The 17,859-nt window shown below is 37.8% G+C and overlaps 1 protein-coding gene across 1 annotated transcript; it reads left to right on the top strand.

Moving 5' to 3' along the window:
* Window positions 1–752: 752 nt before the first annotated feature.
* On the top strand, window positions 753–17,010 carry LOC139940641 (beta-1,4-galactosyltransferase 4-like). Its single transcript, XM_071936993.1, has 7 exons — window positions 753–986; window positions 5,603–5,695; window positions 6,365–6,633; window positions 7,629–7,745; window positions 8,570–8,757; window positions 10,782–11,006; window positions 15,484–17,010. The coding sequence occupies exons 1-7, from the start codon at window positions 794–796 to the stop codon at window positions 15,686–15,688; spliced, it is 1,290 nt and encodes a 429-aa protein (XP_071793094.1). The 5' UTR covers window positions 753–793; the 3' UTR covers window positions 15,689–17,010.
* The last annotated feature ends 849 nt before the right edge of the window (window positions 17,011–17,859 follow it).

Here is a 17,859-nt window from a genome sequence, read left to right as displayed (position 1 = left end):
CGTTACCGAGTACAATAACAATTATTCAATCCAGACTTTATATTTGTTGTCTTTGTGGACGAACACACTGTTCCGGTTTTACTTCACCGTCAAAACATTGCCCAGACCCGGAACTTTATCATGAACAGAGTTGGTAAGAATAAAAATCGTCAAGATCACAGATTTACATCAACCTTACACGGTCTATTAACTATGATAGTAGAAGACATCCCTTGAAACATTTCTGTCTGGAATGTCATTGATCAGAAGTGAATAGTTAAACTTTTTCCCGGTCTTACCAAACTAAGACCTTGTTTGTTTTTTGGAAGGAAACCATTTGTGTCACGTTCCTTCACTTTCCCTCAGTGACCGATATTTGGTCAACCGTGGAGGAAACACATTCACTCCCATTAAAGAGATTTTTAGTTTTAGGAATTTTATTTTATTAAATTTGACTTCTGCTTCTGGGTCTGCTTCTTTGTTGTGTAAACACCCGTAAGGGTTATAGCCACATACGTGTAGTGTCTACATGACCTCTGCCAACTAAGTTTACCTAAAAAACATCCCATGATCGGTGGCTTTGTATCTACCAAACCTAACGTCGTATGTGTATATTTCTGTAACATTGTTACAAACTGCGGTGATTTTGTTTTGGTTTGCCTTGATGGCTTGCCATAGATTTTCAACGGAAGGCCACATTGACTACGTTCGTTACCCTTTATGTCAGTTTAGAGGGCTACATGCATCGAACATCGTAAGGGGGAACCAAAAAACAGTGTGACACGATCCAACTTTGGAGTTTCTTTAGTTGACTATGGCGATTCACTCTTTGAAACGTTACCTTTGGGCTGTCATACTGTTCAGCCTGCCGGGATTGATGTTTATGTTTATATCTACTTATGACCATTTAAAACAAATGTCAACGTTTCGTGTCAACTCATTTGTCCAAACTATCCGGCAGTTTGACGCACCGTCAAGCAAGGGCAATACCAGCACCAGTCGCACAGGTAAGAGTTATTTACATGTCTAGACCAAAAAGCATAGGTTTAATATAGGCTTTATGTTTTGCTCCTTATTGGAAACTTGATGTAAACTTTTGTATGGCTTTAAAGGCACCATAGACACGTTTGGTAATTGTTAAAGACCAGTATCTCAATTGTTGTTTGTTGTATCGCAACATTTGCATAAAATAACAAAACTGTGAAAAATAAACTCAATTGGTCATCGAAGTTTAAAGAGAATAATGAAGTTTTTATGTTGACAATTATTTTGAGTAATTACCAAAAGTGTCCAGTGCCATTAATATATATCTAGGAAATGCTTCCACCTTTTGAAATGAAAAGTTCACATGTTAGTTTTATTGAATAAAAGGGATTGTATATACACTATGATGGGTTAAAACAGCTCCATATTCGTTTATTTGGAATTCGCAGTTGATAGTTTTTTCGTGTGTTGCTATGTTTAGAACTTCACACGAATAACCTAAAACATTATTAGATTCTTGTGTTGAAAGAGATCAAACTGGACGAAGTACAAACATAATTTAAATATATATGAACAATAGAGGACCTAATATAGAACCATGAGGAACTCCACAGGAGATATATTTATCGGATGATTGTTTGTTAAACTATACGAAACAAGTTGCTTTCTATGTGTGAAGTATACTCTTAAACCATTCTAGGGCCAACCCACGAACACCAATATTCTCTAACTTAAAGATGAGAATGTCATGGTCAAGATTGTCGAAAGCCTTGGACAGGTCCAGGAAAACACAAATTTACAATAGTAATTGTTCATGCAAACAGAAGGACAACTTAAAATTGAAAAGTTTTGGCAAACGTCGAATTGAATTCTCTTTGGGTCTGGTTTCTACGGAAGCGTATTATGACCATCCAAAGTGATACGGACATAGAATTCCAAGATACAAAATTAATGAAACTCGTATTTCAAACATACTGTATCACGAAAGCATGGAATGACTGGAATCCGAGTTATCACATCTCAGAAAACCATTAACCATACAGAGCTTAGTCCAGCCTACGAAGGTCATACTCTCCCATAAGGGCTTTGGGATTTGACACAAAAAGTCCCCCTTTTCTAGTCCACCATTCAAACATTTGAAATTGGACATTCACATAGGTTTGTACGCAGCAAATGTGTACAGCAGAAACAGCAACAGATTTACATGTTTCAGGTCATGGTCAGGTACCGTGAAAGAAAAATAAACTAATACTGGCAGGTTGGTATAGTATAGTGTACATAACAAAGGACGCAAAGGGGCGCGATTTTATACAAAGAAACAAACGGCAAAGGACTTTAATAGTTTATTGTTGGAACCAAGAGTCCATAAACCAAAAAGCAGATACTAGGACAGTTCTATAAAGCGAAACATGGGTTTAGTCATACTACGCAAATTAGCTGTGTCGCCATAAAAAATAATAAAAAAACTGATTTCCTGATAATGGCTTCAACTCTGTTTTTTAAGCATCAACTTAATCAAGTAGGCCTACTATATACTGTTAAATGGAGTGTTGTATTTAAATGGAGTGTTGTATTTAACTAGACGGAAAGCTGGGGATAGCTCATTCTCCATAGCTGCCCCTCGCCTATGGAATGAGCTCCCCGCGGGTCTGAGAGAGGCGATCTCGTTGCCTGTATTCAAAAGCCTCCTCAAGACATTTCTTTTTCCCCACCCATCCTAGTTTGTTTGTTTTTCTTTTGTTTTGTTGTCATAGTCTCATGTAAAGCGCTCTGTTCTCCGTAGAGCGCTATATAAATGTTTCATATTATTATTATATTTATTATTATTATTAGTGTCTACACCCATGTTTGTAGGGTTATTGAATCTTATTAGCACACTTCTGGATTGTGAAAATATATGCTGCAAATTAATTGTTGCATTAATTTTGTATCTAAGCATCCAATTATTACTATTGAAGTAGACCAATGCTTTGATGCTCACTGAAAAGCACAATTCTGGATATGACAGTTATTGGTTACCTTTAAGGCCTACACATATTTTTTTAAAGATATTTGTTTTCCACAAGGCCTTAATGTTTATCTAAGCTCCGATCACGATAACATTGTTTTGGGTGTAACTGGGTTAATCTTAATAGCTTTTTAATTTGCATCAGGTATAAAGCATATTCATTTTGGTTTCACCCATATATTTACCGATGTGTGTTATAATTAGCACTGTATACTCAGTACTTACCCGAGCTCTGTGGGAAAAAACACAGGCATATTACTCGGGTGGGATTAGAAGCCACGACCTTTTCAATCTTGGTGTTTGGTGTTATGCGTCATCATAATTAGGCTCATATAGTCCATATGCATTTTTGTATACAATCTTTGAAACTTTCAGAATCTTTTATCTACATGTCAACGAATTCAAATCCACTTGATGCCTAATTTTCCTATCGCCCCTTGGGCGGCCATTTTGTTTTTCAAAATGGCTGCTATTTTTGCCATATTTATCACATGTTTTGTGCAAATAAGTATAGTAAATATGAAAAATTTGACAAAGATCTTTATATTTTTCAAAATTAACTTAAATCTTATTTCATTTTTGTATACTTTTAGTACGTTTATGTGTTTCAGTTGCTATTTTGAATCAAAATGGCCGCCATTTGAGGCACTAATACCTGTATACGCATATTTTGTTGTCTATTTTTTATTTATTTTTTAAAGCACAGATAGCCTATTACCCATTGATTATCTTTATAATGACCTAGTTTACAAAATATTAACATTTCGGTCAAAATACAGATATGTGAATGCGTCTAATCTTGATTTTAAAAATGGCCGCCATTTCAGGTAATGCATGTACAGTATGTATTAAATATAATTTTTCGACTCGAAGGTTTCATGTGAGTTTTTTTTTTTTTTTGTTTTTTTGAGGGGGGTGGGCTTATTCTGCTTTATAAAAGATAACCTTTCCCTGTGAGTGTGACTATTTAACAAATGACAGTGGGTTATATCTGAAAAATACTCGACAACTTTTTCTGCCAACACGTTGTTCTTCAACCCAGATAACCAGTGGCACGTTTTGGTTAAGACATATTTAAAGAAAGTCTAGATACCCCAATACTCTTCCAAGAGACATGTCGAACCTTCCGGCAATCCACATAACACAATTTTGCAGAGTAGAAATTGTGATAAACATTTTAACCTAAAACTTGGTGGTAACGCAGTGCATCCTTTGGGCATAAAAAAACTGTCATTATATTTTTAAAACGATAATTTGTAATTATTTGTGGATCCAAATTGTGTGAGATTTAAACAAAATATGACATGATAGCATATGCTGCCATGCATGGTCTTCTTCTAAATACGAACTTATTGATTCAAACCCATCTGACTTCACAGTTGCATATTTATTTTGAGCTTGCAACTACGGTACACAATGTCCCTCGCAAGTAGGTCGTCATCCTCCACTATTATATCTGTGAGTTGCAATTTCCACAAATCGTTGTCACTATTCTCAACAATCTCTTTAATTGATGATCTTCCACTCGGTTGATACTTTGGCAAGCATGTTTTGTTTCATCTTTTTTTGTAATGTCACCTCCGTGACAAAAGAAACACTCCTGACGATTAAAATGCTCAGCAGTAGATCTTGTTAATTTTCCTGATTTCAGACAAGGGGGTGTAGAAGGTCGACCTTTTCGATTTTGTAGTGGGTCAATATTTTGGAACCTCTTTTCATCTCTTTCAATTTTAGTTTTTAAAGTTGTATCACTGTAGCAAATTCTATGCCACCGTGCACTTTTCTCAAGGAGCTCATCCCCTGTTGTTCCACGCAGTCTTTGAGAAATATTTAAGAAATCCGGATTGCATCACACCTCTTATGAACACTAAACAGAAATGTTTCAACTGAAGACAAACGTTTTGGTGCTGTAAGTTTGTAATTTTTAGAACATTTTGACACTTCACACACAGACTGAAATCTGTTGGTTTTATTTTAGCAGGAGGCTGATCTGTGCTCATGACGTTGAGCACAAGTCTTCTCTTGTTTCACAGTCTAGTTAACATCTCCTGACCTAGTGGAACCTCCTTAACATCTCCTGACCTAGTGGTGCCCGATCCAAGGCATCAAACATGACTTAAAGCCATTGGACCCTTTCGGTAAACAGTATTGCCCAAGGCCCACACTTCGTGTATCACAACTTCTATATCAAATACCAAACCTGTGAAAATTTAGGCTCAATCGGTCATCGGAGTCGGGAGAAAATAACGGGAAAACCCACCCTCGTATCCGCGCGTTTCGCAGTGTCATGACATGTGTTTAAAATAAATCCGTAATTCTTTTGACCCAGAGGTGCTCGGTCCAAGTTGTCAAACATATTGACAATGAAGTAAATTTAATCACAAACAATGTGCCTCTGCACATACAATGCATGGTGTTACCACAGACCTTACTAGATCGTATTCCTCCATGATGCAAAGTTTCAAATCCTAATCTAAGGTCTACCAAGCAATGTGCCTCTGCACAAGAATGATTGGAAACATGTTGATTAAATTTCAGCAAGTATCAGGTCTTTTATAATCGTGTCCAAAGAAGCCTCTGCGATAGACACCAGTATTTAAACCATTTTATTTTATTGTACCTTTTCTACAGGTCATTTGGTTTCAACACCAGGACCTGTGACTGAAACTCCTCGAGTAATACTGACAACAGTCTGCCCGAAATTAACAGATATTAAAAATTTAGGTAAGTTGAAATCCATTGCATGTTAATAATTATGGACTTTGTAGTCGAGCAGCCACAGACTCGTTGGTCGCCCTTTTTTCAACTAATGTAATATTATCAAGATTTTCCAACCGTTGAAGGACAGAACTTCCATGCTGCGATATATTGTTATAATTGCACATTACATTAGCATTGTATTTACAAATTGAAATATTGTGGCCATACAGGTAATCAGTTTGGCGTACGAACTTTGGTATAATTAGAGATGATCATATATAGCAAGTAGCGCTGCCATTTATGTACCGTTTTTATAATACAATTATCACAAAATAAAGCAATATTTATTTTCGGTTTACCCACACCGATGCGTTTAAGCACTGTATTTTCTATACATTCCCGAATTCTGTAGGGGAAAAAATCACTCGGGTGGCGTTCGACCCACGATCTATATGCAATACTAGAGCAGTGTCTTACCAACTAGACCACCGAGATTTCCCGGTAGATAGAGGCAGTTCGGTTTTTTTCCCCACTAAACCCAAGTATTAAAAGTACCAAGTATACAGCTCCAAGACACACATCAGTGTAAAAACCAAAACGAATATTATTGAGCCCCGATGAAATATAACATTTGTTTAACTTTTTTCATCATCTACGTGTTTATTTAATTTTTGCTGTTGTTTCATTGTACAGTTCACAAAAGGGAAATAGATTTGAAGTCTTCTAAACCACAAAACGAGACAGATCAACTTATCTTTGGTGATCAACTGGATAAAATTAGAAACACCATCACAAGAGGAAACATTGAAATGCAGAAGCTTGTTGAGACTGCTAGAAAGGAGAAGAGCGCCCTCAGCCGCCCCATTATGGAGAATCTGTCTGCGCCTGAGGTTCGTTGTGGTGATTACTTGTACCTACCCGGTGGGCATTGGAGACCAGCAACTTGCAAACCTATATGGAAGGTATGTTCTGTTCCAACTTTACCAAATGACTGGTTTTAGACACCGGTTATCTCGATGGCGTTGAAATCCCACCGCTGCCACCAATGTGTGTAGCGGCCAAAGCCTGCCACTTAACCAAGGAACTGAACCGCTGATAATGGTGGATTTGTGAAATAGAAGACAGAATCGACACAAGAAATGAATAAGGCAAAACAGACATAGCTTCATGGGGGCGCCTCCTTTTTAACTTGAATCAAACAGACATAATCAAATGATTTATACAACAGAAATAAAGAGCAGAGGGATAGAATCAATTGAACTTTCGTGAAACGTTTGAAGAAGATTGAAGTATTAACAACATGGACCACGCGAGGGGCAACACCACGGTGGACGTGACGGGTGACGCGACGCGACGAATGACGGCAAGACACGACGGACACCGGAAGCCAAAAGCACGACGCGACGCAACCCACATTAATTTGTCGTCTTCTAGAACACCATAAGTTGGTGAACATTCCGTTAGGCGGTACCATAAAGGATCCTCCATGGCAGTACCAAGTATTTACACAATCTGTCGATCACAGATGTTATTATGGGCGTACAAAACTAGACAGACAGACAGTAGCCGCTTCTGGTGTTGGCGCCACAACTTGTTATCAAATTCAAATAAAGGTTACGTGACACGGCAGCTTTGAGCCTATCAACTTGATTGCCAAGTGACACTATGGCAGCCCAACATGCAGTCTTCTAGCTCTAACTCACTACCTCCAAGACAATAAGGAGAACACAGAAACATTGGAAGTAAAATTTCCTCGTAGAAACTGACGAGAAAATGGCACAATTTCATGGCTCTGCTTTTGTGTAAGCAAAGAACCGGCGCTTGCGGAAACAGTGATTTCTGTGTTTTTTTACGTCAATCGCATTTCACGGGTTAGCATGGAAATGTTGGCGTGTGCCCGCGTGACCTTGCTTTAAAAGGGCAGTCGTGTTTTAATCTCCTTGTTTTTGTTCCACAGGTTGCCATACTGATTCCGTATCGAGACCGTCCTGTACACTTGTTACAGTTTTTGTATTACATGGTGCCTTTCTTAATGAGACAACTCCATGAGTTTGCTATTTACATCGTTAACCAGGTAAGCTGAATGTTAGTCACTGACCTCACCTTCAGCAACTAGTATACACTCAAGTTTATCTGCAAGGCCCTAATTCATAGAGCTACTTTTTAAAAGCAGGAAATACTGCTTAAAATTATTGTGCTGAGCAAAAATATGCAGGATACCAGCGACAGAAAGCACATGTGAGATGGTGTTTTGGTTGGTAACCTTATTCTGGTAAGCGTAGTTATTTTCTGCAAGCAATTTTTGTGCTTAAGCAGCTTTATGAAATTCTTCCCCGAAATTACTCTTTACCAAAGAATAAGTTACATGGCACACGTTCGGGCAGTCGCCCCCTTCAAGTCAGATTTATGTGAAATTGTGGATGATTTTGTATTTCGGCATCGTTATTCTTTTTGGGCTGTTTTATTTTATTAATAGGGGGATACAAATGTTGGATGTGTTAATGTCAGTGCATTTTTACCAAATTATCTCGGGATGAAGCTGGACTATCCCATTTCTTGATCCGAAGCCAGATGTCACTGATCCAACGAACAAGATCCGTAAGGTTGTGTGTGAGCCATTCACACACGACAGCTTTTAGAGCAATGCTACCCCACAAGGTCTTCTTTGTTAAGGTGGTACCCCACAGAGAAATTCTCACAGAAAAGGGAACAACAATTGCAGTACTCCACAAACTGGATTTAGGGGGGGGGGGTAATCTCTTTTAAAGTTTTAGATTGAAATTCACTCTTAATCGATTGTTAGTAGGGATAACTGCAGTTGGTTTGATCACTAGTTTTAATCGAAACAAGTGATAAAAAAAAAATAAGGAATAATCATGTCTTTTCGCTTATTTGAAGGCAGGTGTTGAGCCCTTCAATCGTGGAATGTTATTCAACGTTGGTTTCTTAGAGTCACTCAACTTCACCCAGTGGGACTGTGTCGTCATGCATGACGTCGATCATATACCTCAGAGTGACTTCAATCCCTATGGGTGTGTGGATATGCCTCGACACTTCATTGGACACTCCGATAGAACTGGAATGAAGTAAGGAACTAGACAAAAGACTAAAGGTTTTCATTTTCGGCAAATGAGCAACCAATTGATAACCACCAAGCTATTCTTTTTCGCGCGAAGTTGAATGCTACTGAAGAGGGTCATTCGATTTCGTTTTATGATTAGCCAAATGTTATGTTGCGTCATTCGATTGAACAAAATAATCATTCAATTTAAAGCAGCATTCAAATTCGCAGACGCTTCTTGGGGCGTGTGTGTCATGAAAAAGAATGACGATACGCTAAACTGAACAGAGTGCTAAAGGAGTTTGACTCGACTCAAAACGAAATTGAATGGCCGAATTCTGAATTTGAAAGCAGTAACAACTAGAGAGGCAAAACAGCTTTAATTTGAACGCATGAACATGAAATTGACTGCTCATTTACCGAATTTGACCGAGAAACCCTAATTATCTTTTTCGCAGCTTCTGCGCTAGGCTGTGGGCTGCTGCGCTATATTGTGCTAAGACTGCGGAAGTGCAGTGTCTGGTAAAAAAAAAAACACAAAACCCCGACTAAATCAAACAATCGTTTAATTTGTAAGGCGCTAATCCAATAGTCGTTGCTTATATCGCCGGACAGGAAAGTAGGCTTTCGAAAAAAGGGTGAGATTTCAGCAAAGTTTTGAAATTGGCTAATGAAGCAGATTGTCTGGTGTTCTGAGGAAGATGATTCCACATCCTTGGTGCTGCGATAGAAAAGGCATGATCCCACAAACTGCGTTTGGTTCTTTGAATGCGAAATATTGAAGTTTGGAAACAGGAACCCAGGTTTCTGACAGGTTTTTGGATGGATAATAGGTCAGTGGGATGTGAAGTAGCTGAGGCATTGAGGCAGCGGAACAAGAGTAGGGGGGTCATAAATCGAGAGCGTGACTACGCTGGTAGCAGGTGAAGACTCTTCACGATTTGTATCACTTAATCGCATTTCTTAGCACATACATGTACTACCAGACGATCTGCCCAGTTCTGAAATGTTTGGAGCCTCAACAGTTGTTTCTTTGCCCGAGGGCGTTTCCAATGTCGAGCCTGCTGGTGATAAAAGCATTGCACTAAAGCCCGGTTCAGATTTGCTGAATGCGAATGCGACACAAAATTTGACGTCACAAATTCGCAACGAAATTAAACCGTCCTGCGAATCATTCGATGCGAGGGTAGCCCTGTGACGTCAGTTTTCGTATCGCAGGACCGAGATTTAACCGTTGTCTTTTAGTGCATTCCTTAACTATACACAGTTCTCTGTGACAGTATGATATAATGACGTAGAACGTTACTTGTTTGTCCCTGTCATCCTTGTGCAAAAACCTCATTATGATGTAACACCGTTCAGCCCGAACGTGCAGTTTCCGATGTCAATCACAATATCATATTATTTTGACTGTCTGCGCTGTTTACACGAGTTTCTGCACTAGTTGTAAATCGGTATGGTCAATGTTCTAAGTTAATACACTCTTTTCTATAACATGTATTAATATTATTAATATGCCATTACTTCAAGCGGACATGTTTGTTTTCAAGATACACCATGAATCTTTTAAAAATGTGGTCAATATAGTTCTTTTTGAAAAGTTCTTACATAATTCACAGTTATAACACAAACATCATAACTCACGCGGGATAACTGTCTTGGTGTTGCCGTACCATACACATTTTAATAGTAACATGAACTACAACGTATCTTTAAACGACAGCTCAAAACTCACCTCTTCAAACGGGCATTTTAAATCCAGGGCCCAATTTCAAAGTAGCTAAGCACAACAAAATTATGCTTACCAGAATATGCTTACGAGCCAAACAACCATGTGCACATGTGCAATAAATTTGAGACTGATATTCTGCTCATTTCTGAGCATTTGTTCTGCTTAAAAAGCTCTATAAATTTGGGCCCTGGAGTATTGACTTTGCGACAGCGCCATTGAATGATATTTGTTTGCATTATATTGTGTGTATAATAATTTATAAGTGCTGTGTATTAATATCATTTACGGTTTATTCAATCCTTGAACTACTTTCACAGAAAACCTTACCTTAGATCATTTGGAGGAGTGTCAGGTTTGACCCGATTACAGTTCTTCAAGGTTAACGGCTTCAGTAATAAGTACTGGGGATGGTGCTGTGAAGACGATGATCTCAGTGACCGGATAAAGAGGAATAAACTCAAACTAACACGATACGGAAAAAACGACTTCTTCAGAGTTACCGAGAGCAATCATGTAGCAAACGGGACACGATCTAAAGAAAAGTGAGCTCATTCTTCCTTTGTAAGATGTAGATGAAAAGTAATAAATAGTAAGCTTGTGGGCACAATCATGCATATCATATCTCTTTGAGATTGAGGGAAGTGTTGGCTCTGAAACTCTCTTAAAATAAATACTATACGTGGTTGTACCATGGAGGAAGGAAGAGAAGGAGCTCGAACGACCCGCAAAACCGCGGAGTAACAAAAGAATACTCTGACAATGCCCCCGTCTAACCAGTGGAAAAAGATAGGAGACCTCCAGCTGGACGGCCGATTAACGAGTAGGATTAAATCTCTTTGTACAGAACGTGTGGTACCGCCAGTCTGCGCTCTTGCCTGCGTGAAAAGTTGAATCATTGGAGACAAGAATTGTGAATATACACGTTTTCATTTACCGTTTGTGGTGTTTCACGGAAACATAATGGCATATTTTTACATTTTTTGTGACTTTCCGGTCCCGGCACTAGCGGTGATTCAAAATTTGGGTATTAGCACACGAGGGTGGTTGGTATTCAATGGTGTTTTTCGATTTGGTGAGCACAAGTGTACACAATTTTTATCAGGTCTCAAAAAAGTTGTTTTTATGTATTGTATCCATACGACATACGACACCGTAGTTGAGTGAAGAACCAAGTGCGCACGCGCAAACTCACATACGACAGGTCGCCCATTGTCTGTGTAAGGTATGTGGGTGAATACGAGATGTCGTTAAACGGTTGCGGTACCACGGGTTCGACTTTTGAAGTCCCTTCGTTCGAGCTCCTTCTCATCCTTCCTTCATGGTTGTACCCACAAGTTTACTATTTAAAATTTCTTTCAATTATTTGTTCTAATAGGCAGGAGAGAATGCTTGTTCAATAATAAACTTTAGGCCTACCTGAACATGTGAACATTTTTAACATCACCAATCCTGGTCACCTTCTTTTTGATTCACCTTATTGTAACATTCCTCAACGCAGCCTCAGATCATCAAACAAGTGTCTTCTTGTGACACCAAGGACACACGCCTCTTTATGGTAATAGGGCTTTTTATCTGCAGCACCAGCCTTTTGGAATACTCACAGCTTCATCTTTATTAGACACATTTAAATTGCAACTGAAGACCTATTATTTTGTTTCCAAATTTACTTTGATTAGGCACTTTTTTTATCCTTATCTTTGTTTCAACTTATTTAATTTCTTTTCCTCTCCAGCGCCTCCGAATATTGATCTTATGGGGATTCTTATTGTTATTTTTTAAAATTATTATTAGCTGTTCCGAACTTTAGTCGGAACAGCTATTGTAATCGTCGAGATTTTTATTTTTTTTTTATTATTATTATTATTATTATTATTCTTTCTTTCCTCAAAATCGTATTGACTTAACACTTGACTTTTAAAATTGTCAAATGTCAAATTATAATTATCAGAAAGTGACAAATCATATATCATATGAAAGTTTATGGCCTAACTTAATTTTTAAATTTAATTAGATTAAAATTCTTATTTAATTATTCAAGTTACAGCCATGTGAATATTTAATTAGGCAATATTGTTACAGTCATATCTCAAGAATTAAAAATCCGATCCCATTTTTTTTTTCGGTTATGGACTTGTCTTGAAGTGTAGATAAGACTTCCAGCCTAACAATTTCAGTCACGTCATCATGACGTCATACGTTTGCGCGTTTTGTTTTCTGTGTACAAAACATATGGAGCTAAAAGTGGAAACGTTTTACAAGTCAAAAACACAATAATTGACAGTAACTTCAAAATAATTTATCTGTTCGTTTTCAAAATTTCATATTCTGTGTTGAAAAATGTATTGATTCTAATAAGAGATGTTTCAGTTTGTTAAAATCAGTCAAAGTACGTAAATAATTAATGATTAATTAAAAATCTTGGCATCATGGGTACAACGTGATATGCATTGATCATTGCATTGATACATCTTTCGTATGGTTAGAGCAATACACAATTGGGATTTTGTAAACGGCATTGGATTGGGGTAAGTTGCACACCATCGTGTACCTTATGAAATTTATTAGTACGAAAAACACAATTTTAAGACTGTGACGTCATCACATGTTAATTTATGCTAATTAGAAGCTTTAATTAGTTTTTCTTTGCAGCACTATATCCCAAGAAGTGTACGGCCGATTTCGAACTTTTTTTCAGTATTAGACTCCTTAGGCATAGGAGAATTGCCCCGGGTAACCGTGACCCAGATTCGACCTCTACTTCCGGGTCAACCGGAAGTGGGACCATATCTTAGGAGTTACATAACCGATTTAATTATTTTCTTTAGTTATATACTCCTTAGGCATTAAATTTTGTTGGGGAAAATCCGTGACCCCATTTTGACCTCTTCTTCCGGGTCAACCGGAAGTTGGACCATTTCTCAAGAACTACACAACCGATTTTCACACTTCTTTCAGTTATAGACTACTTAGGCATTAAATATTAACTTTGAAAACTAAGACCCCCATTCTGACTTTTATTTCCGGGTCAACCGGAAGTTGGACCTTGTCTCAAAAACAACACAACCGATTTTCAGACTTTTTTCAGTTATGGGCTCCTTTGGCATTGGACAATCGTATGGGGTTGGTATGACCCCATGTTGACCTTTATTTCCGGGTCAACCGGCAGTGGGACCTTATTTCAAGAACTACACAGCAGATTTTCAAACTTTTTTCAGTTATGGACTCTTTGGGCATCAAGCCATGCTTGATTTTCCGTGACCCAGTATTGACCTTTTCTTCCGTGTTAACCGGAAGTGGGATCCTATCTCAAGAACTACACAATCAATTTTTAAACTTGTGTTAAATTTATTCAGCACAATGACCATGGCGCCATGCTGACCGTTATTTTTTGTGTTAAAGCTCCTTTTGATTTGGTATCAGATACAAGACCAGAATCACATTACATAGAGTTATAATGTGTGTGTTTTTTGTAGCATAGAGAACTTTTATTAACAAAACATCCGGGAACAGCTGTGTGATTGTTTACAGTCACTATCTCTAGTTATAGTTTTTTTCGGTCAAATTCGGCAAATGAGCAGTCAATTTAATTTTCATGCGTTCGAATTAAAGCTGCTTTGCTTTTCCAGTTGTTACTACTTTCAAATTCAGAATTCGGCCATTCAATTTCGTTTTGGGTCGAGTCAAATTCCTTAAGCACTCTGTTCAATTTAGCGTAGCGTCATTCTTTTTCGTGACACACACGCCTCAAGAAGCGTCTGCGAATTTGAATGCTGCTTTGATGAATTGTTAAATTGAATGATTATTTTGTTAATTCGAATGACGCAACATTACATTTGACTAATCCCAAAACGAAATCGAATGACCCGTTTGAGTAGCATTCGATTTCGCGCGAAATAGAATAGCTTGGTGGTTAAATTGGCTGCTCTTTTCCGAAATTGACCAAGAAAACCTACATTATTATTATTATTATTATTATTATTATATTACATTATGATTATTAAACTACAGAGAGACTACTCGGTAAAATCTGTCGCATGGTCTGAAAAATCGAAGAGGGATATTACTAATAAATATTAATTGTCCTTTGTTCTCCTCACTAAACCCTCCCCCCACCCCACCCCTTTTAGTCTGCCTCATTCACTGATAAATTCCTTCTCTCCATTCTTCCCATCAATGATATTGTCTTGGGTTCCCTACCTCCTTCTTTTTGAAGATAAATAAATGTCTTATGTCTTATGTCTTCTAATTTCAAAAGCTGGTGTCCTTGAGGCTACACACGTCCGAAGCCTCCTGTACACTTATTGAATCACATTAATTTTGACATGTGTACGCTTTACCCTATGTCCGAAGCTTTGTGCGTGCTTGTTATATCAAAGAGATTGTTCATAAGATGGTGAAGCCTCAAAAGTTTCAAACTAAAATAGTACAACCAGGTTCAAGTTCCCTACAAATGCACCAACTGGTACCTACTGGTAGTACCTACTGGTAGTACCTACTGGTAGTACCTACTGGTAGTACCTACTGGTAGTACCTACTGGTAGTACCTACTGGTAGTACCTACTGGTAGTACCTACTGCTAGTACCTACTGCTAGTACCTACTGCTAGTACCTACTGCTAGTACCTACTGCTAGTACCTACTGCTAGTACCTACTGCTAGTACCTACTGCTAGTACCTACTGCTAGTACCTACTGCTAGTACCTACTGCTAGTACCTACTGCTAGTACCTACTGCTAGTACCTACTGCTAGTACCTACTGCTAGTACCTACTGCTAGTACCTACTGCTAGTACCTACTGCTAGTACCTACTGCTAGTACCTACTGCTAGTACCTACTGCTAGTACCTACTGCCTTGTTTCATAGCATTTTAATTTTGATAACAACGTTGGACATACGCTTGACTTACAACTTGTGCAGGATTGACCCTTGAGTGCCTATTATGTTTTTTTTTTTTTTTTTGTTTTTTAGTTTTCAATTGTTTCCAAATTGTTGATAATTTATTGTGTTATTTCAATTTCAGTTGGAAAAACTACGTGACAAGAGCTAGGCGAATCAAAACTGACGGTTTGAATAGCATCGGGTACGATCCGCCACATCTGGAATTCTACTCTCTGTATACAAATATATCTGTTAATTTAGACTCCTTGCATGTGACGTCACACTCTAAAAAAGCGCGCTCACGTGAGTCAAAAAGCGCCCCCACTCGGGTCAAAGGAGTCAAATGATTGGACGATAGCTGTTCTGCGTGCGCGTCGGTGTGGGGAACAGGTTGGGGATACAAGAGGATCACAAAACAAGTCTTTCTGGCGATGGCACGGGATTGGGACTTGAGTCAAGTCTACCAAAAGGCATGAATGGTAGACGCATTGTTCGGAAGAACGTCAACACCATCATCATTTTGTGTACGTTTTGACGCACAAAAGGGTGGACATGAGACACGCGTATGTGCGCATTATGCGTATGGTCTATTAGGGCAGAAGATCATGCTAGAATTTATTCATGTATACCTCTTACGAAATTTTACATGGGGGGGTTGAAAAGATACCGGTCTCATTGCCTCACTTATAAAATGGGTCACAAAAGCGATCCGGGTATTTTTAGAAGTGTAAATTATTTTCCGAGTTCTGTCGGTAAACTATTTCAGATTGTTTTTAGAAATTGTCAAGATCATTGGATTACAGATGTGTTAATTGATTATCAGAAATTTTGTAATAGGTCGGGTATGGTATGGCTATGGTGATATCGACCAAGTTTTGTTCTACACACGTTATTGCAAAAAGTTCGAAGAAATTATAGGTACTTTTAGAAAAAGAAAAGAACACTTTTAATTAAGTATGAGACCGTACAATATTGCTGTATAAATTAATGAAAACTGGTCTCAGTACTTAATTCATTAATATCTCGAAAAAAAATGTATAAATCTGTAAATAGCTGTGTGAGATTAAACTCTTTTCAATGTAAAATGTGTGTCCAGCAAGTTGCAGTGCTAGTCTCAGCCCACGTCTATTTTCTATATTCCTGAATGGTCTTGAAATGATTTTTAGTAGAGCCCCTTTCAGGTACTAGAAGTATCAAATCATTGTTTGTAAAAGTAATGCAGATGGTTATTTGTATGTTAAAGGAAAGAGAAAATTTAATTTATTTTATAACAATACAAAAACAAAAAAGGAAACAAACTACATTGTTCTAGCAAAGTTCATTTGTATGTCTGCTAATTAAAGGAATTCAACATTCTAAATTGAGGCTTTTGCTAACTCATCCGTCATGATGTAAGCTGCAATTTGTATTTTATAGATATTGTTGTAACCCTTTGGCTGACCCAGGGTGATGGGTATGTTTCTTTTGAAATAAAACAACAAATCAATCAAATCAAATCAAATCAAATCACTTAATGTGATTAACGTTACAGAATTGGTAAGAAAACAAATCGTCTAAGATTACAAATTTAGATGAAACTTACATAGTCTGATGACGATGGTGGTAGTAAAGCATCCCTTGAATTATTTCTGGCTGAAACGCCATATCTGATGAGAAATAAATAAAACTAATTTCCCGTTCGGAGTTAATCGAGTTAATTTTTTAAATCGATGTCATGCAAAATGTGTAATCGGGTTTTTTTTCACTACTTATTTCGTGACCCAGGTTGCCGATCGATCTCAAACTGTGTTGTTCACTTTTGGGCCTAAATTTGATTAAAATGCTGAACTTACACCCTTGTGATTTTTCACTTTTTGGCCTCAGTGAATTTGTCAAAAATGATGGACTTACCCCTTGAGATATTTTCACTTTTTGGCCTAAGTTTGATAAAACTGCTGGACTTACCCCTTGCGAATTTTGTTTTACTTTGGGGCCTTAATTGATAACAACTGCTGGACTTATCTTTCACAAAAATGATGGACTTACCCCTGGTGATTTTTTCATTTTTTTTGGCCTAAATTTGACAGAAATGTTTGACTATAGGCCTGAGAAACCTTTATAGACACTGGACAGGTTTGGTAATTGTCAAAGACCATTATTATTCAAACTTGGTGTATCCAAACATAATGCATCAAGTAACAAACCTGTTGAAAATTGGGGCTAAATTGGTCATCGAATTTGCAAGAGAGTGGTGACATAAAACTACATTATTGCATTATTTCGTGTGCTTCAGATACATAATAAAAGGCTACAGCTCAAGCACAGCTGAATTTGAATTAGAAATTACCTCTTCAGAGGGAGCCGTTTCTCACAATGTTTTTAACTATCAATATCAGCTCTCCATTGCTCGTTACCGAGTACAATAACAATTATTCAATCCAGACTTTATATTTGTTGTCTTTGTGGACGAACACACTGTTCCGGTTTTACTTCACCGTCAAAACATTGCCCAGACCGGAACTTTATCATGAACAGAGTT

The sequence above is a fragment of the Asterias amurensis genome, chromosome 8 (assembly GCF_032118995.1).
Source record: "Asterias amurensis chromosome 8, ASM3211899v1".
Taxonomy (NCBI): Eukaryota; Metazoa; Echinodermata; class Asteroidea; order Forcipulatida; family Asteriidae; genus Asterias; species Asterias amurensis.
This window is presented reverse-complemented; position numbering and strand designations above follow the sequence as displayed.

Coding starts and splice junctions, on each gene's coding strand:
- LOC139940641 (XM_071936993.1), top strand. CDS start 794: ATGGCGATTCACTCTTTGAAACGTTACCTTTGGGCTGTCATACTGTTC. Junction 987..5,602: donor TACCAGCACCAGTCGCACAG/GTAAGAGTTATT, acceptor CCTTTTCTACAG/GTCATTTGGTTTCAACACCA. Junction 5,696..6,364: donor AACAGATATTAAAAATTTAG/GTAAGTTGAAAT, acceptor TTCATTGTACAG/TTCACAAAAGGGAAATAGAT.